Source organism: Platalea leucorodia (assembly GCF_965183815.1).
Source record: "Platalea leucorodia genome assembly, chromosome: 4".
NCBI lineage: Eukaryota > Metazoa > Chordata > Aves > Pelecaniformes > Threskiornithidae > Platalea > Platalea leucorodia.
Window position 1 is genome coordinate 38605879 of NC_138826.1, and position 26631 is coordinate 38632509.

The window sequence follows — 26631 nt, forward strand, 5'->3', positions numbered from 1 at the left end:
GTCTTACAGCAAACCACCATCCTTAAGACTTCCACTGAACCAAACTTTCCGAGACAGGATCCAAACCTGAGTCCTCCATGAGCATCTGAAGATAGGGAAATTATCTGCCCAGAAGAGCCTGGCAGCTGATCCGTCTCTTGGAGCACCAAGTCCACACTGGCACCTCTCCTGAAGCCTTTCCTGAAAGTTTAATCAGCACTGGCACATCCTTGCAGAGTCGTGGTTTTGGCTGATACACAGTTTGCTAGAATAAGCTGTTGCCAGCTGAGGCTACAACAGCAGTGCTGACAAGGAAAGCCCTTATGTAGGCAGGGCACGAGTCTTAAGTAGCTCTGAGAGAATCTCTTGGGAAAAGGTCCTGGGGACAGAAAAGCAATAGAAAATTGATTGCTTATCCACACAACCACGCTAGTCTGTCTGGAACATGCCAGAGAATAGCTGTATCAGTGAAGATTTGCTCCTGTAATGCTTGACTGACAGCTAGCAAACCAGGAAAGGGATAGATGAAATTCAAAATCGAACATTTTCAGCAAATCCTACACATTCCTTCAATCCATCACGCTGTCAAGCCAGTTGGCTACAGCGATACAGACGTAGGCTGTCTGAATACAGTCAGCTTTTTCCCCCCCCTCTGGTTTATCTACGTAATTAATTCTGCTCTACAGTTAGATCACCTTCCCAGCATACAAGCAAAATGGGCTATGAGAATAAAAGCAGAACTTTTAGTCTACTCCTCAAACAAGGTTTTAAACAGTACCTGCTATTCTTGACCTTCAGGCCACAGTCCAAACTACTCACTGAATTAACCATTAAATGATCCGCTCTCTATGTACACCTACTACTCTGTGTATTTTACATCCTGCACAACCATCCTCTGTTGAAATTCTTGGCTTCCAACACCTGCAACTTCCATACTGCGCCCACATAAAGGAGTCTTTCAATGCAGATGTCAGAGCACTGCTGGAGAAACCTCATAGCTCCAGAAATATCCACCCTGCTGGACTGCCATCAGCAAGTGAAGACTCTTCACCTCCTTTTTTGATGAGACTGACTTTCCAATGGCATGCCTGTTGCTACAGCTTCTGCACAAAAGGGAAACTAAAATACAAAGACTCCCTTCACTGAATGCCAAGGCTAGCTGCCAGCCTCTCTCCAGGGAGCATGCCTGCCCCAGATCCTAGCTGCCAAGATTCAACCCTCCCAGTCTCTTCAGGTTTTTTCCCCCCAGTGAATGGAATTTGAGGCAAAGACGTTATTTCCCACCTACTTAGTAATCTCTTCTTTTAATCCTTGGAGAAAGCCAACAATCAAGCATAAGATTTGGTTCATCATCCCCAAAGAAAACCACCTAGCTACCACAGAGGACTACTCAATGCTGAATTCCCCCTTAGCAAATCATTCTTTGAGAAAGCCAAACACATGCAACCCTAGGACATACATCCACGAAGTATGCCGGGACTCACACCAGGCATTGGCAGGATAGTCCACAGTTGCAGGTTTTCCAATTAAAGAAATCACAATCCCTCACTTAAAAGTATTTTTCTTCTTTGAGAGACAGAAGCAGAACAGTGTGCTAAAAGAACAAAGCTTCACGCCAGAGATAACAGAGCTCAGTTATTCTAATCCTGAAGACAGCAGAAAAGTACTTAGCTATCAGATGCTATTTAGTCTCAGAAGGAAACATAGGAGATCTAACAAGAAGTTGGGCACTCAGGGATCAGCAAAGATCTTGCCACCAAACAAAAAGCAGGAGAGAGGAATCCTGCCCTACAGATGTGTTCTTCAGTTGAATAGAGTCGCCACTCTCCTTGCATGTAAACATCTGGAGACATCCAAGTGAGGTTTAAAAGCCACTTAAAACTTCAGGCTTTCAAAACACAAAAGCAAGCTTGGACACAAAGTTCATAAAAACAGGCAGCCTCCAGGGATGGGGAGTACTTTAACTGAGGAGCTCTGTCTCATCCTCAGCTCAATCATGTTCAGCAACTAAATTAGTTAGCTGAAACTTTAATAAGAAATTAACCAGAAATGATGAAAATCCACAGCTCAATTTTTCAGGATGTCACCCCACTCACAGGACTTTTTACTACTTTGCTTCTTTCCTTGTCTTTCACTGTACTTGACAATGACGTCAATTAGCACAATGAATTTGTGGTAAGAACTGCAATGAACACACCAAAATTAAGACAGATTCCAGAGATGAACATGAACAATTAGACTGAAGAGACAGCTCTGGATACCAGCCACAGCCTAAAATAGGTCCAAGAACATAAGGAGACAGCAGTGTAGTCTGAGAGATATGCATGTCCTTCCTTCCACTCCAGCCAGCAGCGGGAACATCCCTGCAGAAAGCGCCTTCAGCTACTGATGGTGCACTCCAAGGAAGAGCTGGACCAACTGGAGAAGATCCGACAGGGAGCAGCACGGAATGGTTAAGAGTCCAGAACACACTGTGGGAAAAACCAACCTAAATAAGTCAGATTGCTGTAAGAAAGATGGGAAAGAGGAAGGTGAGATAACCGTAATTTATATAAAACAGCTGCTGCAGGACTGTTCTCTTGGTCCAGCGAGGACAGGACAAGACACAGGACATGTGCTTAAGGACATCATAAGGGAAGAGACTTATACACCAGGGAAAGAAGAAGATGTCAGCGCATACATGTGTATATATACGCAGAAAGCGTTTAATGTTAAGGACAGGGGAACACTAGAATCAGCTGCCGGGGAGGATTTATTCCATCACTGCTTTCTCCATCACCAGCAAATTGCTAAAAATAGGCGAGACAGCTGCCTGTCAGGAGTAGCTTGGAGGCACCCAGCCCTGCCTTGGCAGCAGACTAGCTGATTTCTCACGCTCCCTCCCACTCGCCTCTGCTGCAGCCCAGTTTAGGCACCAGCATCAGCACGTGGGTGCAGATGGTCAGGCCAGAGCCTGAGGACCTCTGCTTCAAGACCCTTGAAGGGGACTACTCTGAAGAAGCTGAATGTTTTAGGTCAGCCTTACCAGCTAACTTGGATCACGTAGGGTAACATGCTGGTCCTTAGAGATGACTCCCTGATAGCCTGCAGAGGAAAATAATTGCTTCATGAAGGTTGCCAACCCTAATAACACACGCTGGAGGCATCCTACTGACATTACCCTCATATCCTCGTCAACTATAAATCTGTTAATTTCTTAATCCAGGAGACGCTGCTTCCATTTCCAAACAGAGCTCACCCCGAGTGGTGTACAGAACCATACCCTCGAGCTGCAGCCCTGACAGATGCACGCAGCCACAACTTGGTTAGCATCCACCATGCACAGAGCTGCAAGCCTGTGCTTCTCACCTCCCAAACATTCTGCTCACTTCAACTCCTCTTGATCTGAACTATACTTTGAAGGTTGACAGGCTCGATAGCTTCTTTTCTCCCCAAGAAAATGGCAGTTGCTTTCAGTCACTGCTGCAACTCCCCTCGTATTTGCTCCTGGCCATGCAGACAATACAGCAAGGGAAGGTAACTCAATAAAACAGTGAGGCTGGCAGAGATAGCAAGAAGCACGAGGCTGGATGACCACATGAACCCAGTAAGATCACAGCTGGCATCCTATTCTCTATCCTTTGCCCCCACCCCCCCCCAAAAGACAGCAAGCTCATCACCCTTCACCACTGTCACTCACCGGTGTTTGTTTTCAAGAAAAAAATATCTTAGGTTGGGAGAGTAAGGGAGGCAGAGTCTCTGATGCTACAAGCTTTTTAAGGTGCCATCAATAGCCACAGAAAGTCTTCCCCCCCCCCCCCCTTGTTTTATTATTATTTTTTACAATACTTGCAGGTTTGTATGAGCCTGGCTTTATCAGCTTGACATTATGAGCCAGATCAAGAGATACAAATAAGTCTGACTTAGAATGACAACTACCAACTGCTGAAAATTGTTTTATTGGGTATTCAAAGCTTATACCCAAGGGTGAGAAGGATGCCATAACTGCTAAAAAAAACAAGTGAAAAAACTCACAACTTTAATTTAGAAGAAAGCAAGCCCTGTAGAAATAAGGAAACAGAAAAGATAGGAAGAGAGAGTTAAATGTACTCCATATAAATTGAAAGCTGTAGGAAATTGATAAGGGACACAGAAGCACCCAAGAAGGAAGCAATGACCAAGAGAACGTGAGCTTTTTATTGTCTGAGTTATCAAAAACAAGGAGCATGTAATAAATTGAGATTATTGTTTACCATAGTATTGGAAGTGACAGAACTATATATTTCCAAGTGAACACTTACTCTGTTTACAATGCTTTATATTCTACATATCCTGATCTTCTCAAGAGAGAACACAGACAGACTCTCTTCACTTGAATGGTAGCAAAAGTGTATACAACACAACAACACGATAAAGATTTATTTTCTACTGAGGTCTTTCTAAAGCTTTCTGCGGCAATCTGAGGTTTAGTTTTACTAAGAGCTAGATGAGACTCTCTGCCCAACTGCTGTTGATACTCAGTAAGCCTTAACTCATTGCTATTAATATTTTAAAAGAGTAAAACGGGGCAATAGGTTTTATCACAGACCTGTTATTTAGACAAAGACTGACGTTGGACAGAGGAGACAAGATGATCTAGGCTTTGTAATTAAAGGAGGGTAAAGAAGAATTTCATGACAGTCAACAAGGGCTTATGGAAAATAAGTCTTATGCTAAATAGATGTCATTTTTTGATGAGATTACCAGTGTTGTCAATAATCGCAGTAGCATTCACTTAATAAATGCAAGTTCTCACACTGTATTATTCCACTTGCCACTAAATGATACTTTGATTAATAAGCTGGAGCAACACAAAAATTAACACGAAACATTCAGTGTATTGAAAAATGGTTAACAACATGGTTAAAAATGAACATTTGATCATCAACCCGTGGCTGAGCTTCTCCCAAGCCCTGACAAGGGTAAGTTCCTGGCCTTACGCCTCCTCTTTTATTAATGAGCTAGAGGATCATGTCCCTGGGTCCCCTGCCGTCTGTCAGTAAAGATTCAGAGAGCACTAGAAATTATGGTCTTGCTTCCTTGGTAAGTTGAGCACAAGCAAGCACACAATACCCATCAAAATGGCCAAAGAGCGAGAGGAACACATAGGCATAACGAACACAGACGTGTGTATGTGACTAATTTCATCCATACTAGACCTTAATGCCTGTGAAAGTCACTTTGGGCTTTAGTGGATTGTCAGTTGATCGTAACTGCTGGTGAACCATCACAGTCTTAAGGACAAATGCAAACCTTGTATGTACAAGTACAGGAATCTCAAATCAAGTCTAAATATTAAATAATGCACCTGTTTGACACCGATGCTGCCCCCCTAGGCTACTGTGCTCAGGCTCTTCAGCTTTTTACCATCTTTTTTTCTCTAAATCCTACCAAAAGCCATAAATTCAATATTTAGTAGGGTAAGCTTTTTGGAGTCAGAGTTTACTCCTCCCGGGCTGAGATAAAAAGGAGTAAATTGATCATAGCCTGCACTGCTGGTAGAGGAACAAGCTGGAAACCTCTGTAACCTAATAACAAAACCAAGAAACGGCTGAAAGTAGGCACTACTGTACACTGAGGCTGACAATAACACAGAGCCTTGTTCACAGTGCAGATAATTAACAGTCTTCTCGATGTACAGATTTCTCTTCCCCCAATGGTCTCTAAAAAAACAAGATTGAGTGGGCCCATCCCGCTAAAGTGAGAGGAGATAAGCTCTAGCTCAAGCAGAGCTTAGCCAAGGCAAGCAGTAATTCTGGGAAGTTGTCTATTAAATCTACTTGCACCTTCAGCAATCAAGGAGTTCATTTGCACTGAAGCACTATTCACTTACCAGGCATGTTATACACGTCAAGTGTGTATATGTGATGTTATACCCATCAAATATCAACTAAAGAAAAGCTGATGTGAATTGTGACTTTCACTATTTATTTTCTCCAAATTCCTTGAAAATATATAGTTTCTCTGTAAGGACAGACAAATCAGGTCTCTTTACTAATATAAAATGTGAACACAAGTTCATTAATCCAAAACACACTACTTTCCATCTAGTTTAACTGGCCTGTATCTATAATTAAGCATCATGAAGAACTTCTAAGAGAGAGCAGCCCCAGCACCCAGTTACCTGGCAGGGAAGGAACATGAATTCTCATCAGCATCTGTTCCCTTTCCCAGACCGTCTGCAATAATGCAACAAGCCATTAAGTGAAGACGTGCTACAACCTTAATCACTGTAGCATCTGGTTTTGCTGCGCAAACTACAGGCTCAGTCTTGCAAGGCAGTAAGAAACAGGTGAGCCTATTTGCATGCATAGAGCAAAGCAGAAGTTTCCACACCACAGCGTTTTATAGGCTCCCAACAAGCAGCTTTTGTCTACCTGACTGTGCTACTCGATCCATCTTCATTTCCATTGAGGACACGAGAACACAAGAGAGCAAATGTAGAGCTACGGTATGTGGTGTTGCCAGAGGACTAAAGTTACATAAAATAATTCTCTGGAAATAGAGAGGAACTCCAGCAGGTCAGTGGGGAAGAAGAAAGGAAGAGTGCTCCAAGCACTGACCACTGACTCTCACAGCTGGAACGTGCAAGATGGAGTTGTTTAAATGCAGGGAACATCTTATTGCTTTGGGTACCCAAAGGAGTGTGAAACCTTTAATTGACTTATGGGAAAGGGTATGAGGGCTACAAGATCCCTTGTGGGGGAAATGAGATCCCTTCAGATTTTTTAATTCCCATGAAACCTGGTCTTTAGCTAAAAGCAGACAGCAGGGGAAGATCACAGGAGGTCAGTCAGCGAGAGGGCTAACATATCACAGCTTTCAGGCCATACTGCTGTTCACAGCTGGAAGACCAGAGGAGGTCATTCCTGGCACCACTTTTTGCTCTCCAGCCTGGGATGCGTTCACACAGCTGCATGCTTCTGAGAATCTGGCCTCATGCTTTTGTGACAAAAGTCCCAATGAATTCAGCTGCAAGTCAAGGAAGGAGCAATCCCCCGCTATATTAATACCAATTAGAAACTGTTCTGCTCTAACAAACTCTAGGGCATTTAATAACATTATTCCCTTCCCAGCCAGTACCTCATGGAATCCCTCAGCTGTTTTGGCAGACTGAAAACAGATGGGCTGTGACATGTTAAACGAAGCCTCCTCAACCTCACAAGCCTTTTCTTCTCTTCAGCTGGCCCCACGAGCAGCAATAACACATGATCCCATATGCGATCTAGACACCAAAAAAAAAAAGAGCGTATAGCTTCCACCAGCAAGTCTCAGCAACAGCCAACTGCGGGAGACAGCTGAAGCTGTAGAAGTTTGCCAAAGTAAAAAGCAATTAAAAACCCCAAGGTTGGGCTAACTTCTGTTTTAAAGCCTTAATAAATGAACATTATGCCCATCCCTAGTTTTCTCCCTGGTTTCCTCCCCACAGATCCAACCTTCAGCACATCCCAGAAGGCAGCTGGGCCATCGGGTGGTGGTATGACCAAACGTCATTAGAAAGTGACAGCCGTGACAAGACTAGACCCTAAAAAGGTGACACTCGATGACTGCATTGGCACTTCCAAATCAGGAACTAATCAAAACTAAGTGATATTTACAATTTCTGCGCTTCCTCTGCTGAGCCAGGAAATTATTCCCCCTACTCCACTCCCAAATGTGACTTCTTGGAGAGATGTTGCCTTCCAGATAGCTACTGGAGGACAGCCAACACACTTTTGGGGATGAGGGCAAGGTGAGCAGGTATTTTTAGTTATTCGGTGCAAAGGGGAGGCGGTAGGCTTGAACTTGGCCACCAGAGGGCACCCGTATTTTTAAAAAAAGGATTTAAAGTGTCATTTCCAGTGACATTAAAGACCCAGGGTTCAAACAACGCTTATCCTGTTAAGAGACAGAGAATTCAAAGTATAGTCCCCATAAAGTTGCAGCAAACCAAGATAATTCAGGAAGCAGTTTCTTGCATTTCCACCTGGCTTCACTGCACAAATCCCAGCTCTGATTTGCTATGCAACACTTAAATAAGATATCATGAATATGCACCGATCAAACTCCAGGGCCCTGCAGGCTTAGGGCAATACCCATGCTTTCAGCTCTGCAGGTCAGCTGAGGTCACTCCCCTCCAGGGCAGTTCAGATGTTTTCCTAATTGACTCCAGTTTTGACTTTGGCTCATTCCCCGGCATCAGATTCTTTCCTTCCCCTGATGCTCATGGGTAAAAATAATATGAAGCCAAAAGCCACCTGAGCGGACACAGTGCTCTTTCAAGACACTACTCATAGATCAATGTGTCTTCAAGCCTTAGGAGAAAACCCTCAGCACAGCAATTGCAAGGATAGTCTCTTAAGTCTGTCACCTCTCACAAAGAATTAAAAAAAATGGAGCAGAGCTCTCAGAATAAAAATAACCTAACGTGGATAATACCTACATTTTTTCATCTTCTCTCTCCTACATCAGGTTAAGTAGCACCTGACACATCTACAGCTATAAAACACGCTTCTCCCCTCTTGATTATGATTTATTTGGTTTCCTTTGTTTCACTAGAACAAAGATTTTTAAAGTCTGAGTTTCAGCTGGCGTAAGATACTTCCAGCAATTCTGCCATTAAAAAATGTATTCTAAGCAAATTACTCTAAAGCCCCTAAATCACTGATGCAAAAAAGCAACGCATTCTTAAACAGTTAGCTAAGGGCTGATCTTGGCTTCAAAATTAATTTCAGAAGCACTGATGGAGAGAAGCCAAACACAAAAAGCAGTGAAGGTCAGCAGAGCAAGGAAGACAAAGGGTCTTTCCTACAGAGGATCTTCCAGTAAAGCAATTGGGCACTTGATACAGGATGGCCAAAGAAGAAAAGGGTGGAGGAAGAGAGGAAGAAATGGTAGAGATGGAATGAAATCTGCAGAAGTGGCAGCCAGCACCAAAACAGCTCAGCTGGCTGGTGAGGAGTGGAGCCTGCGAAGGCAGAGCTTGTAACAGAATAAGAACATACCACCAGGGCTGGGAGACAGGTCTCTCGAGATTAACTGCTTCAGCTTATGGACAGGATGGGGCAAGAACCAGAAGAGCACAGAACAAGGCCACGGGGATGCAGCAAAATAAGACCGAGTACCACGTTAGAGACAAATACACCGGTAGCAAAGATCTTGTTAACCAACTTCCAGAGCAACACAGATGTCTTGCTTTTATTCTTACTGCTAATATGTTTGTGGAAGGATAAGAAATTAAGCATAACCAAATACTTCCAGTCAATCAGGAACAGCACTGACAGGACTCTGCTTACAGAGATCCTTCTGCACTCCCCAAAGGTACATTTGCTCCCTTACTTCATTCAATATGAGGCTGATTGAGTGACAAGCTTCAGCACTGAAACATCAATTTAAGCGCTTTCACATGCTCACTGCCCACAGATTCAGCCAGGAAGGTTTGAGACATAAAGACAATACCTGTGGCCATTTAATAACACACTAAATCAGTATTTGGAACTACAAATAGAGAATACAAGCTTTACATGAGTACAAATAACAATATTTCTAATAAACATTAAGCTTGCTGCAAACTGTGAGGTTCAGTACTTCTCATATATTAATGCCTCATTTAGATTAGCCAATGACTGCACCAATATTTATTTCAATTAATTAATTCAATTCATATACCAACACCCAGATACTTAATTGCTTCTGTTGCCAGCTGGAAATCCTCAGAGTTTAAGTTATTGCTTAGCAAGGGTAAACTTCATTAGTCTTCTAAGCTCAGTTATTTGCATTGCTGAAGTATTCTTCACCACAGCAGAACAGAGCAGCATTGCCTACTCCTGTGGTGTAATTATTTAGATGAGAGATATTCCAAGAAAAACGGGCAGCAGGAGCTCCTGGAGGACAGCGAAGGCAACAAGACCAACACTCACCTGCAAGGGACAGCTAAGCAGAAAGCTACACACAGATGCAGAGCAAACGTGATGATCCCATCAACTCACCTCCAGTCTTAGGAAGACACAAAATAAGTCTTTCCTGTCTCACCTCATACAACCACTGGGGTTTTTTATATACATCTTTTCAATCCTTGACTTCTCCTCTACCTTTGTGTGGGCTTCCTTACCCCAGCACTGGCTTCTGATGCTGCTCAAAGCATATCCTACAGAATCAGTCTGAAATACACTGGTTTCAGGCTGCACATGACAGTCAGAAACCACCTGAGAAGTCCTGTCTTTCTTCATGCTAAGTAATGGAAAGGGTAAATTCACATACAGGCACCACCATATTAATCCCTTTTTGCAAGGTTCCTCATCATCAGAAGTACAAGAAACCTGTTTTGAAATAAAAAGGTTGGGTTTTTTTTTTTTTTTAAGTACTGATAAAAGATTAAGTGCTGCTTCCCACATGTCAGTTGAGAAGAGCTGGGGCATTTACACAAGGCTCTATGCAGATGACAAAGAAATACAAGCCAAATACTCTTTTCCTTTTATTATTGCTCTTCCTCTAACACTGCATCAACTCTTACTTACCTAGCCCAAAAAGTGTAAAATTTTTTTCAATTGCTTCTTGATTTAGCCTATTACATCTTTAATGCCTTAATGGAAAAGAAAAATAATTCTAAGAAAGCAAAAAGAGGGAGATATCCCTCATCGTAAAAGAAAACTTCACTGATAGCCTGCAGGAGAGCATCCCTTACTCAAAGGGCAATGGAGTATCTCAGCTTCACTGACAGACCATCCAAGGTTAAGCAGAGTATTAGCAGGCACTCATTGCTTGTTAGAGTCATCTGCCATCAAAGGGACAGTAATTCTTCGCGATGCTAAGAGAGACACACTTAGGACCTGCTGGACCCCTCAGAGACTAACTGTGCAGCACAGGAGAGTTTCATATCACAACAAAAGCACGGTTGCTTCTCTAACTGAAGGAAAACAAGCATCACAGGTCATCCCTACGACAGACTAACAGCACCAACAACTGGTTACGCGAAGGACCTCCCTAACCTGCTCCCCATTTAAATACCACTGCAACATTTAATAAATCAAAATCGCTTACTAAGTGTAAATACTCAGATGTATACGGATATTTCTCTCTGTAGTACCTAAATTACATTTTCAGTGACACTTGGCTTATTCGATCCCCGTGCCCTGGCTACATGTATTACATATTTACCTTTTATAACTAATACATTGTACTTACTGCTACTTACTGTAATAACCCAGGATGTCACTACCTGAATAACCCAGAATGTCATCACAAACATTTTTTATTCACCTACGCTTATTCTTAAAACTAATCACTTGATTTATATATTGTGAAAGACAAAAGGAAATCTGCAGTTTCTCATCCCTTGTTTATTTAAACACAATGTTAAAATGCCTATTTGAAAGTCTGTTTAAAACTCCTACAGGTGTCAGTATGAAGTATTTTCTACACCAAACATAGCAGTTTTGTTTCTCCTCTTATTCAACAGCTGTATGCCAAGTAATTAATTAAAGTAACACCGTAAGCCTGGATGTATTTTTATCTTACAGTTACGGACACTGTGGATTTATTTCATGGCTGATATAGGAAAGGAATACTTAAATCTGTACAATTCTATTTAGTGCTTTACAAATTTATAAAAGACAAAGGAGACAGAGCAAGGAAAGAAAAAAAAAATGTCACAGCAAGCCAACCTCCCCAGATTGATGAGGACTGGGGAGATCACAGACCACACTAGACCAAAGAGGCTGACATCTCCTTTATCTGATTTCTATCAGCGCCCTCAGCTGAGTAATGTCAGGCCTGGCCACAGTGCCCAGGGGCCTCCAAGGAACAGCCAAGTACTCCAGGAGCCAAAAATCAGTCCCTAAAATCACCCTGACATAGCACTCCACATACCCTTAGCAGTTCCTTGCTGCAGGACGCACCTTCCTCCTGATAAAAGGCAAAGCTAACAACTGACAATTTGGCTGTTGTTAAAAGCAGGGGTGAATCTGCTGCAGGAGGGAGATATTAACTCGGAGTCTTTGGGAGAGCTTTACGTAGGACATGATGTCCTACCTACTTTACAATCACGTTGAGGGTGTTTTAAGTGGAAAAAACCCTGCTCACTTCCTTGCCTGAAAAGGGGTGTTATCCTGGCCATCCCCACAGAGGCATTCAGGTCCTGCAGGTAAAAAGGCCCTACATAAGTGCAGATTATTAGCAAAATGCAGCATATGATGACACTGTGCTGGATCACTGTGTTCTTCCCCTGCCTGAGCAACTCCTTTTAGCAGACATAGAGGTTTCACAGCTCTAGGAACAGCTAGAACAATTACCATCATCTTCCTCCTGTTACATTAAAAGTAGAGCTTTCTAGCCACAACACAGGTGTGCAGAGAGCCAGCAATAAATCACCTAAACACTGGAATGGAAATAAAACAGGTTTTCAGTGAAGACTATTTTCAGACTCTGCAGCCACAAGCTTCAGTGACACTGCCGGTGCCACACTACTTCCATATTTTGAGGGAAGAGAAGGGAGTCCTTGATTTACTTCAAATGTGGCATGGGCCAAGGGTTCAGTGAGGGTCACCTCAGGCAAGCACAAATATTCCCTTTCTCCATGCAGTTATGGATACAAGCTTTGAGCTTCATTGCTCAAAGCAGGTGTGCTCAGACTCTGGCCCTGAAAAACCTCACGAGTCTCGCGTGCAGTTACCTTACCACCAAAGATGGACTGTCCCCTTCTGCTCCTCTGCTATGTTTTGTACGTGAAGCAGTCGGCAGAACACAAAGAAAACCAGAGCAGCATCCCCTGGCCAAGCGTGCTGTCCCTAGCACCCCTCGCAGAAGATGCAAGCACAATGTTTTCACCCAGGTTGGTAGAGCCAACAGATTTCTCTTTGCACAACACCACAGACCTGTGTAGCCCCATCGCGTAGGGGGAAGCTGGGCAGCAAACCCCACCAAGGGCAAACAGCCCATGCTGAGGACAGCTACAGAGGAAATCTCTTCAGCCCTGAGCTTTTTCACATCTCTGGCTACTCACAGCAGCAAAGAAGCTCCACAGGGAGTCAGCAACAGCCATTCCTTCCATGCAGCAGAAGCAGGACAAGCAATAACACTTTGCAGATCTTAAACCCATCTGCAGGTACTTACCACAGGACTAAAGCAGCAGGAGGTCTCAGGCAAAAAATAAAAAAAAAAAATATATATTACCTCTGCCAAAGGAATCTGGCACTTGCTGTCGCTGCAGTTGTCCCTATGAAAGCCGCCACCACAAGCCTGCGCCTGGTCCTAGGGTGATGTGCTGTCCCATGGTAATGCCGTGAAACAGCAGACAGCCCTGCTGCAACAGGAAGAAATCGAAGGCGAAACATCCTGTTAAATAAGAACACCACATCAGTAAAGCAACAAACGGTTTCCACTTGTGGACTCTCACACTGACCCTCAACCAGATATTTCCTCGCATTTTTAATAAAATAGGAAAAGTTACAGAAAATAACTGTCACAGATGTTTATTAGCTGTTCCAAAATAGGCATGTAACCTGTCTAATAAATAGCAAATTACAAGTATTGTGTGTTGGCATACACCTGGCTGACACACCTTGCTGTCACATCCCAACTACTTACTCAGCTGCTCTTACAGCATTTTCCAAATTCCTCTTCAGCCTTTCCCCAGCACGCTTTATTAAGAGCAAATATTTGCACGCTCCCACTCAAGTGCCAAGGCATGGAAGATGCAGATGGATCTTACAAGCAACTACAGCAAATAAGAGCCATTTGGCCAGAGGGACAGACACAGCTGGATTTTAAAAGGCAAATTAAACCAAATAAGCAAACCAACCAAACAAAACCCCAACCCAGTCATTTTAAATTTCCTTAAGAAAATCCTACTGTTCTTAAATCACTTTTCTAGCTAGCCTGGAGCAAAAACATTTATATTCAACTTTTAAGTATAAGGCAAGTTTCAAAGTGTCAAAGCTCAAGGCCTCAGGCCTCAAGCTGCGCCAGGGGAGGTTTAGGTTAGTCATTAGGAAAAACTTCTTCACCGAAAGGGTGGTCAAGCATTGGAACAGGCTGCCCAGGGAAGTGGTTGAGTCTCCATCCCTGGAGGTATTTAAAGGACGGACAGACGTGGTGCTCGAGGACATGGTATAGTGGTGGACTTGTCAGTGCTAGGTTAACAGTTGGACTTGATGATCTTAAGGGTCTTTTCCAACCTTAACGATTCTATGATTCTAAAACTCATAAAATACAGTCCATACCCCGTTACACACACAACGGTACAGAGACAAATGGGAAAACAGAGCTACAAATCTAAACATTATTACAACAGAGAAATCTCAACCGCAAAAACGTCACCTCATCACACACACCAGCTACATGAGACAAAGCAATTTTTGCTAGCTCACAAGATTGGAGGTGAAGGGTAGAAGTTCCCTTTGAAAAGAAAGGGTGCTGTATCTTCTAGTGGAAAAAAGGTTTTACTTCTAACAGATGCAAATTCAGTTTTTCTATCACAGGGTCAGCCTTCAAAAAAAAAAAGAAATTGGGAGTAGAATGGTAAAAGAGAGAATTCTCAAGGCCAGCAAAAACATTGGAAGCAGAGAGCAGTGGCCTGATTTTGTCCTTTTGTTCACCATTCTTGCTGTTCTACTCAAATATTCCCAGCCAGTGAATAACCACAGAATACAAAAATAAAGTCACATCTATTGCTTTCTCTTTGCTTTTGCAACACAAGATGCCACCGCACTGTTTTGCTAAACCATTAACTTCCAACAATGAGAATCCGGGGACCGTTTTGCGTAAACACATCTTACACGTGTGGTGTGTTACCCCATTTCAGCTATAAAGAGTTGAATATATTACTGCCCTTTTCCTCCAATTAAAGCAACACGCAGCTCAGGATTTCATAACACGAACCGGTGACGTGAACTTAGGGAGGGGAAGAGAGGAAGAAGGAGGGAAGACGCACATAAAATATTCAGCAGACAATTTTGAGCGCCAGAGGTCAACATGTTTTAAGGCGAGAGGTGGCGGGGATGCATCTGAAGACTTCACAGCACAATCAAGAAATACATGGCGAGAGGAAAAAAATGCATAGATAATGAAAAGACATTAGCAAATTCATTATCGGTGATTTTTTGTATCAGATCTAAGGCTTTTGCCTGGTCGTGGGGCAGGCGAGACGGGATGGAGCACCAGCAGGTGACAGCAGGCTGGGACAAGAGTGGCAATACTGCTCTTGATGGGCAGGGCAAAGCCACAGGGTGTCTGTCCCTTGCCACCTTGGTTTATAGGCAAAACCCACGAATTCTGCTGCTTGCAGCTGGTGCATCTGAATAGCATGCATTTTAAATTCATCTCTGCCCATATTAAAAAACCAACTTTGCAGCAGTCGGCATTACCATTTCATTTATTCCTTTAAAAATAAATAGGCTTAAAATTAAAGTTTTAAGGGAATACAGCCAGCCAACAGCACCTATTCTCCAAACTTCTCCCTCTCTGAACAACAGAAGATTTTGTTATGAAAAACACCCTTTATTTCAAATTTATAATTATTTCCATCCTTCATAAACCTGATGTTCCCATTTCATCTCCAGGGATGAATTTCTGTTACATATGCAGAGAAAAATCTGCAAGTGTTATTTTCACAGAGAAGGCGATGTTGCCCTTACTTGGGTTCCCCATCCTAATTACAGCTTTATATGCATAAGATGTAATGGATAAGGGAAGTGTTGCCAGTATCATTTAATCAGTCAAAATGAAAATCAAGCCCCACAGTGCTTACTTTTGAGCTTGAAGAGATTTCTACATTTCAGATTGTTGGCTTTAGTACTGCATAAATGTTTTCTCTGTCTCAGCCCTAAGAAACACTAAATCATCCGCTGTGTCCAAGTAATCTCCATCCTTGATGGTGCTGGGAGGTTCACCCAGACAGTGCTCACTTGGTAGCAATTGCCCGAGAGAGCTGAAAGCTTGCAGTTCCCATAATAACCCTAACATAAAGAGTATCTTATCTCAGAATAAAAAAAAAGCACTTTGAAAACTGAATTTTCCATGCTTTCCATCTGCAATTTTACAATCTCTTTTTTTTTTTTTTTTTAAAATCAAAAGTACCACGATATACGGTACATTTTGCTAAAAGCTCCAGGCATTTAAGTCAAGATCATTCAAGAAAGCTGATGCTCACTTTTAAAAAGATTAAGAATAAGCATCTTGCTCTAACTGCAGCAATGAAAAGCCTAACACCACAATCTGCAGTAGGATAAGGAATAAAACTGAGATAAAGTCTAAAACTCCCAAGAACTGATGTGATTACAGCTTACAATAAGAAACAACCTCAATTCATGCATGATTTAATGCAGTAATTTTTCTTTTTTTACAAGATACAACAAAGTAGCTCAGAGAAAAAAAAATCTCAACTCCAAAATTCTGAAAATAAGGATCAAACAAATAATTATCATGATGTTCTAGAAATACTGCTACAAGGAATCTGTAGATCATATTTTTGTTTCTAAGAGACAAGCCAGTCTTATCTCAAGAACAGCTCTACAGTTACTTTGAGAAGTTGAATTAATATCCTTGGAAAAAAGAAGTAGATTTTTTTTTCCAGAAAAGAATTACATATCTGCTTTTATTTGTGCCACAAGACATGGGTATTATTTTTTTAAGCAGAAGAGTCAACTGACAGACTTGAAGATTTAAAAACAAAGTTTTGTTTACTGTCTGCTACACCAAAACCCACTCCTTGGAAGCCCAAACATTCAAAAAACAAGAGATCTGACAACCCATCCTGCTACCTGGCTCTCTCTGTCCACTTCGGCACCACATTTCTGTGCTCCGGCTCTGCGGTTTAAGCTGTGTTTCTGCCTCAGCTGCTGCAGCAGCTCTCACTGCCATCAGGTAAGTGCTCAGGGCCCTGCTCTATGGGTACATACCACCAGCAAGTGGGAACAGCCTAAAGCCTCATATATTTGTAATTTAACACTAAACGTGTTAGCATCTTTGATGTCCAGGAAATCCAGAAACCCATTAAGAAAGTACCACTTCTGATCCGAGACACAAACAGGCATCACAAACTGAGGACATCCAGATTGCTTTAAAAGAAGAAAAGCAAAATTATTTCAACAGCTATATACATTCTTGCTTGATGTGGATATTTTACTTTCCCAAACAATGATCCTCTGTCCACTAACCTGTTTTGCAAGGAAATTGAGACAGACTCTCTGCTTCTCCCCCCTGCCACATCCAGAGCATCACCAGTTCAGCCCTGGATTTTTCAGTGCGCTTAAGAACTGGCAGGTCCCATCTCTCTTGCATCCTTTTTCAGATACCGAAAGAAAAAGAACAAAAAGACTTGCTCCTGTTTTTCCAGCACCCCAATTAGCTGATGGTTTCAAGACTGAAAGCACTATGTAGCCAGCCCAGGCGAAAGGGACTTCTTCGCACTTGGGTACCCCCCAGCACTGAACTTTTTGTAGTCCTGTTTGGAAATCCAGAGCAGCCTCAGTTTTTAAGATGAAACACACTTACAGCAGCTTTTTGATGTCGAAGCTGGCCTCGGCGGCACAAGCATGCGAGAGGGAGAACAGTAACTGAATAAGCTGATGGGTGTTTAATTTTTAATCAGAGAAGGGCTCATATGCACTTTTTATTGGAACAATTTTACGACGACATGGTAAGCTTATGCATTAGTGCAGAATGTCAATTGTAAATTTAAATGAAAAATATTGTTACATAGTAAAATCTTCTCAAAAAAATATTTGCATTTACGAGGCATTGGTTAGGCATAAAGACTTCTGCAGGGACTGGCTGAGATGGAGTCACTAAGAACTGAGAGCGTTTTCTGGAGCTGTATGTTTATTAAAAGTCAAAGTTTGACATTGGCAGAGCACACCAAGACATCCTGACCCAACAGCCACTGTAGGAAAATTCCTTGCCTATCTCCATCCCAGCCCCTGACTGTCAGTCATACCTCACCCCTGCTCGCTGAATCCAGCAACATCGGCTCCAAAAGGCAGAGATCCAGCAGCAGAAGGGCGCAGGTCTCAGCTCCCAGCTCTCCTGTCTCTGTCTTCTCAAGAGGATTATTGGGAAGAGGGGAAGGAAAAATTGCAATGGGGAAAAAAGTAGGAAAAATAAATCCAATGGGAAGGAAAAGTCAAGACACGAGGGAAAGGGGAAAGCAATTGGGAGAAAAGCTTCACTGTCAACACTAACATAGAGATACTTAAAATAATCTGAGATACATAAACGAGGGGGACAAAAACTCTTAGCATCAAACCTGCCTCCACCAAAATTAAGTTATTAATTTTGACTTCTCCCCCCCAGTTCTCCAAACTTTCCATTTATAAACTGGTACCAGCGAGAGAGATTTGTACAAGGGTAATTCATACAAAGGGTGCCCACAGGTGGCTTCCAGCTACCGAGGCATCTAGTTCCACTCCTTCCCCCACCCCCAAGAGAGACCGAACTGCTCCTGCTCTTTTCCCCTCCTGTAACCTCAAATTTTCACCTTACCCAGTGCAATTTTCCGATAAAGGATTACTCACATTACTGAAGTTATTAGCTTACTAAGACGCATAAATCAGTTTTGAGAATGAAAATGAAATCGAGCAGCAAAAGTAATTTCTTCTCAGGTATGAGATTGGGGCAATATTTGATCACATTAATTTCGCTAGAGAGGGCAACCACATTTGTTTCAGAGCACAATTCAAATTGATGGAGAGTCTACAAAGCATCAATCGATAACATGCTGCCAGGTCTTTAGCAGAAACCTAAGCCATAGCCTGGCAATTTCTTTTTAACTGTCATTGTAGTAAGGGTTCACCTCTTCCTAAAATCCTCAGCCCTGAAAATGCACGCTTCCCAACTCCGTAGCTCTGTAACTACACCCAACCATCGCTCGTCCTCCCCTTGGAGGCGATCAGTGCTGTCCCTCAAATAGCCAGGATTTAGTATTGACCTTCGTTCTGCTCTGAATGCAGCTGCTATTAAAGCCATACTACTGCATTTCATAACATGTTTAAAAATTCAGTCTAATATTGCACTACCAACGTGTTTTGGTGTTGTGCAATCACCTCGTCATTAACATGGCTTATTTAGTATAACGATTTACTGGGATGATATCCATTAAGACTCCATTATTTATGCCATCCTCATCTCACAAGTTGCCTTATTCTGCCAAATTGATCATTTAGCATCGTAAGACACAAAGTGAAAATAAAACAGCAAAACCATGGCTAGTTAGAATCCAACTTGTTAAACTACCACTTTTACGCACAGGTGATCTCCTCAATTTAATGCATCCATCCTTTCTATTAGCTATATTTAAATTAAGGAAAATATGTGTTTCTCTGTTACTGTCAGTTGCTCTAATCCACCCCCCTATTTTTAAGCTCCACATGCCCATACCTGGGCTCTCACTGCTTGAAAACAAATAGTCTGCTACAAACTACAGATCACCCTGAGATAACAAGTACTGTACAGAAGAAATAACCATCTCTCCTTGGGCTGTACAAACCACCCTTGCCGATTTCTACCAAGTCTGTTGCCACAGGAGCTTCACCTCAGACTTGAGCAAACTGGCCAGAGAAGCATCACAAACCCCAAACACTGCTGCACAGAGCCTAAAGTAAAACTGACAAGATAGATTGAAAATAATTTTACTGATCTTCAGAGCTAAGTAGAGAAGACAATGCGTTGTGAAGACACACACAAGACTTTTGATTTAGCTTTAATAAAGCATTATTAGTAACTGCAACTGGATTATTTATAAGGGCACAGGTCAGTAGCTAGCTTGGTCTCGGTCTTCCCTTGAGAGGGAGACAGGAGCGTTTACACACCAGGGAAAGATCTTTGCCCACATGCCTTCAAACATTTAAAGTCTATTTAGGATAAAGACTTTGGTGCCAATTAAAACAGCAGAAGCAGCATCACTTGGCAAGCTCAACAGCAACCCCAAATCTAACCTGCTAGCTGAGTTGCTAGAGGACTTATGAGTGGATGCAGACACCACAAACTGCAGCTTTTGAGAAACAAACGAAAAATGAGCGCACTCAAACAAAATAAACCAGTTATATCTCTTGCAGCAGCACTGAAAATAGTACCTTCAACCTTCAGCAAGGATAAAATATTTGCTTGCTACTTCAGACAGTCAGTCTCCAGCAATGCACAGCAGATTTTTAATGGGCAACTATAATCTTCCACAGAAATGAAATGATGCTTTTCCTGGTTAAAAAGTTTTCCTTATTCCTCCTCCCCCCAAAATGCAGCCTATTCCTTGGGCTTTTCTACCTGGAAAATATTACAGTAAACCCCAGCACTGACAAACTCCCTAGAAGGATCTCAATAGAAGCCAGTCAGTAACTAGCGGAGACGTAAACACAAAAACCAAACAAAAAACTTGTCTCACCCCTTATCAAGGATAATGACCCTGTTTCATGAGCTACTTCTACCTTAATCACTCCAATGTGAAATTTTCTTTTTCCAATCACTATTCCCAAATAATCAGGCTGTCTTTGCAAGCCAGCCACAAGAGCAGACACACCAGAGCGGAGGCATTTTTGCAGGAGGACAAAAAAATTATACCAATTTGAGGAGCAAAGATCTGTCAGAGAACTGTTGGCAGAGGGATAGAAAACATAACACTTCTGCCATTTTCTGTAGAAAGTTATGGCCAGCAGGAATACGCCTGCTTAATGACCTGAGTGATTTAACTTGCCTTGCACAATCCGTGTCAACGGGATGTGATTTTCCTGAGAATTCCTAACTTTCACACCAAATGGAAAGACCTTCCTTTGAAGCTCCTGCCCTTTCTCCAGCCAACGGCCACCTACCTGCGTGTACCTTACAATAACAACAAAAAAATCCTAGAGCAGTTAAAGTAGATTTAAGAGGTGTTTATGGCTTACTTGGCTCCAAGAAAACTGGTGTTCATTCTTAATGAATAAACATGCGTTTCACAAGAAAATAATGCTGGAAGAGAAAAACATGTAGTCTGAGGAGAAAGCAAAAGCCTCATTCGGCTGTGAAGGTGACAATTCAACAGGCTTGAGTTATCTGCAGATACACGTCCAGCTTCAGAAAAAGGAAAATTTCTTTTTGGAGGTAGACAGCAGAGGATCATCTCAGAATTTGACATGGTGAAGCCTGTACCTCTTTTCCTCTCCAACAAGGAGGAAAAAGATTTGTGAACCCACTGAGAACCTGAATTTGAATATCACCGTACGGTAATTTCCCCCTTTCTTATTGTGTCTTTTAAACAGAAACATCACCTACCACAGCCACTTGCTTCTTTAGAAAATGCCTCTCCTGCCCAAAGGGCCACACTTTGATGGAACATATCCAAAGAAATTTTAAATAAAAATCTTACTGAAACAAACAAAAAAGTTACAGCATCTGCATTTCATCTACCAGATGGTGATTTCTTGGGAATTCTAGAGAAGAGCACTGGTTTCTCCCAAAAAAGGAAAAGCAAGTCTGAACCGCTGCAGTTGCTTTTCCGGCAACACATCACTGGATTAGCTTGAACTTCAGAGACAAAAACAGGATACAGATAAGCCTGGCTAGTGCCTTGTGGTTTTAGAACATGATCTGAGGAGCTCGCTTTCAGCATGAACAAGCCAGCAACAACTACTTGGCGCCATCCAAGGTGGCCAGGCAGATAGCACGCCTGTGCTCACGTGCTGACCTGAAGAAAACGCCCCACCGAGCAGAGGATCAGATGAGTCACGGTGCCTGACCACTATTACCCACCACCTCCCTCCCTGCAGCCATAGAACCAAAAAGCAAAATATCCATCAGCAGACGGAGGAGTTTTACTTTGCAGTCCACCAAAACTTCAGTCAACAAAAAAAAAAGGGGGGGGTTTACATTAATGAAAATAGCAACCCATAGTTACAGGCTGCAAGAAGAGGTGTAAAGAAACACCGCCGCATGTCAGCGCTGTTAGGGTTTAAATTAACAGAGGCGGGGGAAAACTCTCAGTCAGCTTCAATATACAGCAAGCACGTACCTGGTGCACGCACTGGGCAGCTGCACACACAGCATCGAACGCAGTGACAATCCTCCTGTATTCTTTAACACCGACTGGCATAAGGCACGTGTCAACTCCTGCAGATCTTCCTTGTGTTTGTATCATAGCTAAGATTTTAGTGAAAAAAAATACAACCACTCTTCTAGCTCTTGAAGCAAAAATGCCAGAGATGGAAAGTTTGCATCAAACTAATGAAAACACAGATGTTAAAGTGGTGGTACATAACACAACTAGTCTATGCAGATACTGGGTCTGATTTCAACATTGCCATAGACCAGCTTTTTCTGCATCACAGATTGACACACTACAAATAATGAAGCTACACAGATCCACAGGTCTCATGTTTCAAGCACAGGTCAGCTGCAGCATTGCTCATCTCACACCATGATCTTCTTTCTTTCTGTCTGCATGAGGATCTTGGGTTTCACTTCAAAGAGCTATAAACTCTAACAGTAACAGAAAAACCAAAGAATTGGAGATTCAGGGACCCTGGAGACTTAAAAGAAACCCCCACACCAGAGAAACCAACTAGTTTCTATTTAAAAAACAAAATCTGAAAACCACTACTTTAAGCCACTAATTTGTTTTGTGGCGGGTAGAGGAAGGGTGACAAGCTGTCACAGGCTGCAGGGACAGAAAAGAAACCCTGTAATGAATCAAAGGCTGTTTATGCAAAGCATTTAAGGCCACACATTCATGGCTATTATAAACCAGCACAAGTAGCTGGCCTGCCCCCAGCTGTGTATTCCCACACACCTGGCTATTCAAAACTCCCAGTTACAAGGACTTCAGCACTTTGGTCTGCTTGACCTTCTCCTGCCCCACACTCACAGTAGCACCACCACAGACACGAGGATCTCTTCATGTGGCGGTACTGCCAGCTCCACACGATGGTGGGACTGCAATTAAAAGCTGCTCTCAACTGAGATTAAATCCAAAATGCGTGAAAGGAGACTCCATGGAAGGTTTCTTTGGGGAAAAAAATAGTCACTGCACTCCCAAAGTAGCAGGCAAAGATAACCCAGAATTTACTAGCCAAGGACTTTTCATATAATGCTACAGAAGCCGCAGTAAAACAACGCACGATCTAAACAGTCAAGTTGCCTATTTTTTCTGTTTTATAGTATCTTAAATCTTTCGCTAAGGGGCAAGCCTGCCAAAGGCTTTTGGATGGTATGTACTTAGGCAGACAAAGTGCATTTCGACCCAGATTTTACTAGGAGTCCTTGCATTTCTTACTAAAAGTGTCAAACACATCACCCTAAAGATATATAGCCATCCTCCTCATTAAGAGGTAGCCATGCCATCTGCAACACGCCTGTCTTAAAACCATTCTGTTTATAAAGTAATAATATTCTTCTCAAAGGCATACAACACTCACTACAATACTCAAAGACCCTGGGTAACTAGTTCCTACTGAATTATCCCAAACAGCATCATCCCACCCAAAGCCACAACTACACCAAGATGCTTTTTCACTAACACCCCTGCAACATCCCAACAGGAATGCACAGCATGTGCAAAATTAACAAATAAGTTTTTTTTATTGTTGTACACAAGCATCCTCGGCCCTACTGGAGTGAACTGTGTTAAAATACTGTGCACCAGCAAGGCCACTGGAAACTTCGGAAGAATAAAACAAGTATTTCTATACCCCAGCTCAGTCCATTTCAAGGAACATTACGGCAGCAAATGGAACAGCACCCAGCAACGTGGTTTTATAATACACCTAACATGACTGCTACAGAATTGTCACTTTGCTCCAAAACGCAAAAACAGTTGTTTCCACATTCTAGATCTAAACATAGCCGATGGCTCCCTCAAATATCACCTGAAAAATTTAATGCTTGTGGGATACTGCTTCAAAGCCCTTCTGAGACTTCAAATGATTTGCAAGTCTTGCAGTTTGTCCTGTTAAATTGCCCGAGGACAACAGTACAATCTCTCCTCTGAAAACACTACTGCGAGCTTACCCTGGAACCTGACTTAGCCCGAGAGGCACAACAGGAACCTGTACAGAGAAGTTACACAAAGACTAATAAGGCACAGGGAGCTCCAGAGAACCCCCAGTAGGCAGACATTAATGATGTAAGCAAGGCACACCATTCTCCTTCCTCCAGAGAATGAAATTTCAACTTCTTTAGTTCAGGAAGCATAATGAATATCACAAAAGTTTCTGCAGAAAATGGGTCATTTGGAGAAGCAGCTGTTTCCATGAGTAAACAAAGAACAGGGGTTACATGAGCTTAAGATACACTGCTGAATACACACATTAGACTCTTTCTAACATACCACTGAATACTAGAAAATTTAAGAGGATGGTTATAAGCCACAGGACCCTCCATGTCTTCTTCTGGCAGCAGCTATAAAGGCTAAAGAAGCTGCTGGCCTGGCCAAGAAAGACTTTGTTGCTCCAGATGGACAAACACACACAGTTTAAGCATCTTTAGTTAGCTTTGGTTGGTTTGGTTTTTTTAAAACATCTCCCTATGTTTAAATACATTTTTACTGAGTGCATAGAAATACTGAGTTGCATTGCGTTTGTTTTTTTTTTTTTTTAATATGTTTTATGAAAGTGGCACAACTGAGGTTGGTTTGAGAGGAAGCTCCAGGCAGCAGACTTCTTCCACAGCTTGCTCCCATGCCTGCTTCACTCCTTCCAAATCACACAGTACTGCCCAAGCCTTTCAACAGAAAAGTCAGCACAACTTTTCACACTGCAAAACGGCAACCTATTTTCCTACAGCTTCAGGAAAAATGCTGGGTGAACACGTTCAGAACAAGAATAATTCCAAACAGGGCAGATTTAAGGGTAAATATCAGCCAGATGATTAGTTCAGCAGAGTTAAAAGTACCTGAGAGTAGGGGCACAGCATGCTGTGAGTTGCACACCCCAGCAGGCAGCAATACCATCCTTACCTGTAGTGCAAGTGTATTTGCTCCCACTTTGTGGGCCAGATGGTCACGAAGAACGCTGGGAATTATTTCTCAGCAATTGCAGGGCTGTGTTCTAAAAACAAGAAAGAAACATAACAAAGATTATAACTCTTTGCTGCCAGCAACGTGCTGCACACAGCCTACCTTCTGGCAGTCATACTCTGCATATTCGTGCCTACACATATCGACCTCGCTACTCACATCTCAGACTGCCCGCCAAATAAAGCCAGGAAGGAAAAAATGGTCATGCAGCTGATTTAAAACAAACAAACAAACAAACAAAAACACAACAAAAAACCAACCAACCAAACAAAAAAGCCAGGCCTTTACTTTAACTCAAGTCTGAGCTGGCACTCAAGTTTCTAGAAGAGAAAGCCTCAAAAAATCCTGCTTTGTTTGACCTGCTCACCCCTGTCAGCAGACCCCACTAAAGAGACTCAGATTTACCAAATTTCCTAAGCTGCTCATTAAAAAAAAGGCAAATACAGTATACATAAGGCGAATTACAATAAAGACAGGGCCTTTCTATACTCTCAGTAGTTTATTAACCCAAATTAACCCTAAAGGTTTTTCCAAAGACAAACTGCACATCAAATACAGTTCGGCCACTGAGTGAAGTTAAAACTGTGTAACAAACTGTTGTTAAGAAAAACTGGTTTGACACGGGCTGTAACACACAGCAGCAACCCACGCAGCGCCGGGAGCCATCCCCTACAGCAACAAGAGAAATAAACCCGCAGCGGGGAGCAGAGGCTCAGCCCGGCCCAGAACGCTGCTTGCGGGCCCCCCGCGGCCCGGGCAGGCCGAGGGGGACCCCTCCTTCTCCTGCGCCTTTCCCAGCAGGAAAAGCGGAACGCCGTAACGGAGGCACAGAGCCTGAACGCTTATTTCATAGGGAAGAAAGGACAGTATTACCGCGGGGGGGGCGGAGAAGCCCCGAGCCCCGTGTGACCCGGGCAGCAGCTCTCCCTCAGCCCCTGGGCCTGGGCCCGCCTCAGCCCGTTTCGCGGGGAGCGCCCGCCTACGTCCCCACAGCCCGCTCCCGCCGGGGCGCGGGGAAGGGCGGGCCAGCCCGAACAGAGGCACCGCGCCCGGCCGGACCCCGCCGCCGGCTGCGGGGGAGCGGGCAGGACCCCCCGCCTCCCGGCCCGACCCGGCCCGGCCGCGCTCACCTCCGCCCCGCCGCCGGCCCCGCCGCCCCGCCGGAGCGCACACAGGCCCCGCCCACCGCGGCCGCGCTTCCGCGGGCGGTGGCACGCCGGGAGGGGGCGGGGCCTGGAGGTGGTGGGGCGGGGCCTGCGCGGAAGGGGCGGGGTCTGGTACCGGAGGGGCGGGGCGTCTGTAGCGCCCGGGAGCCGTATGGGGCGTCTATACGTGTCCTGGAAGGGCCCTGTGTAGGGTCTCAGGGTCTTATATACAGGTCCTGAAAGTCCTGTGTGTAGGGTCTCAGGGACCTATATGCGCAGGTCCTGAAATGTGTGTATATACTGTATGAGGAGCGTTTCTATAGGTCCTGTATATAGGGCCTGAGGGGCTTCTATATAGGGCCTGAAAGACTTGTATATGGGGTCTCAGGGGCTTACATATAAGTTCTGAAACGTCTGTATGTATGGTCTCGGGTCCCTTATATATAGGTCCTCAAAGGCTTGTTTTACAGGATATGAGGAGCATAACTATAAGTCCTGAAGGGACTGTATATAGGGTCTGAGGGGCTTGTATATAAG

General features: G+C 43.3%; 1 protein-coding gene across 4 annotated transcripts in view; it reads right to left on the minus strand.

The window, feature by feature from the left end:
• The window catches only part of MICU1 (mitochondrial calcium uptake 1), a 113931-nt gene extending 87792 nt beyond the window's left edge, over window positions 1-26139 (minus strand). For 2 of the 4 annotated variants that reach the window (XM_082311235.1, XM_082311232.1), the window contains exons 1-2: window positions 21950-22019; window positions 13147-13308 (exon numbers count right to left, since the gene is read on the minus strand). In XM_082311235.1, the coding sequence (XP_082167361.1) occupies window positions 13147-13308; window positions 21950-21984 (197 nt within the window). In that variant the 5' untranslated portion in view covers window positions 21985-22019. Of the gene's footprint in view, window positions 1-13146; window positions 13309-21949; window positions 22020-24889; window positions 24981-25822; window positions 25916-26079 lie in introns of those variants that run through there. The other 2 variants (XM_082311233.1, XM_082311234.1) reach the window with 2 other exon arrangements.
• Between the last annotated feature and the right edge of the window lie 492 nt (window positions 26140-26631).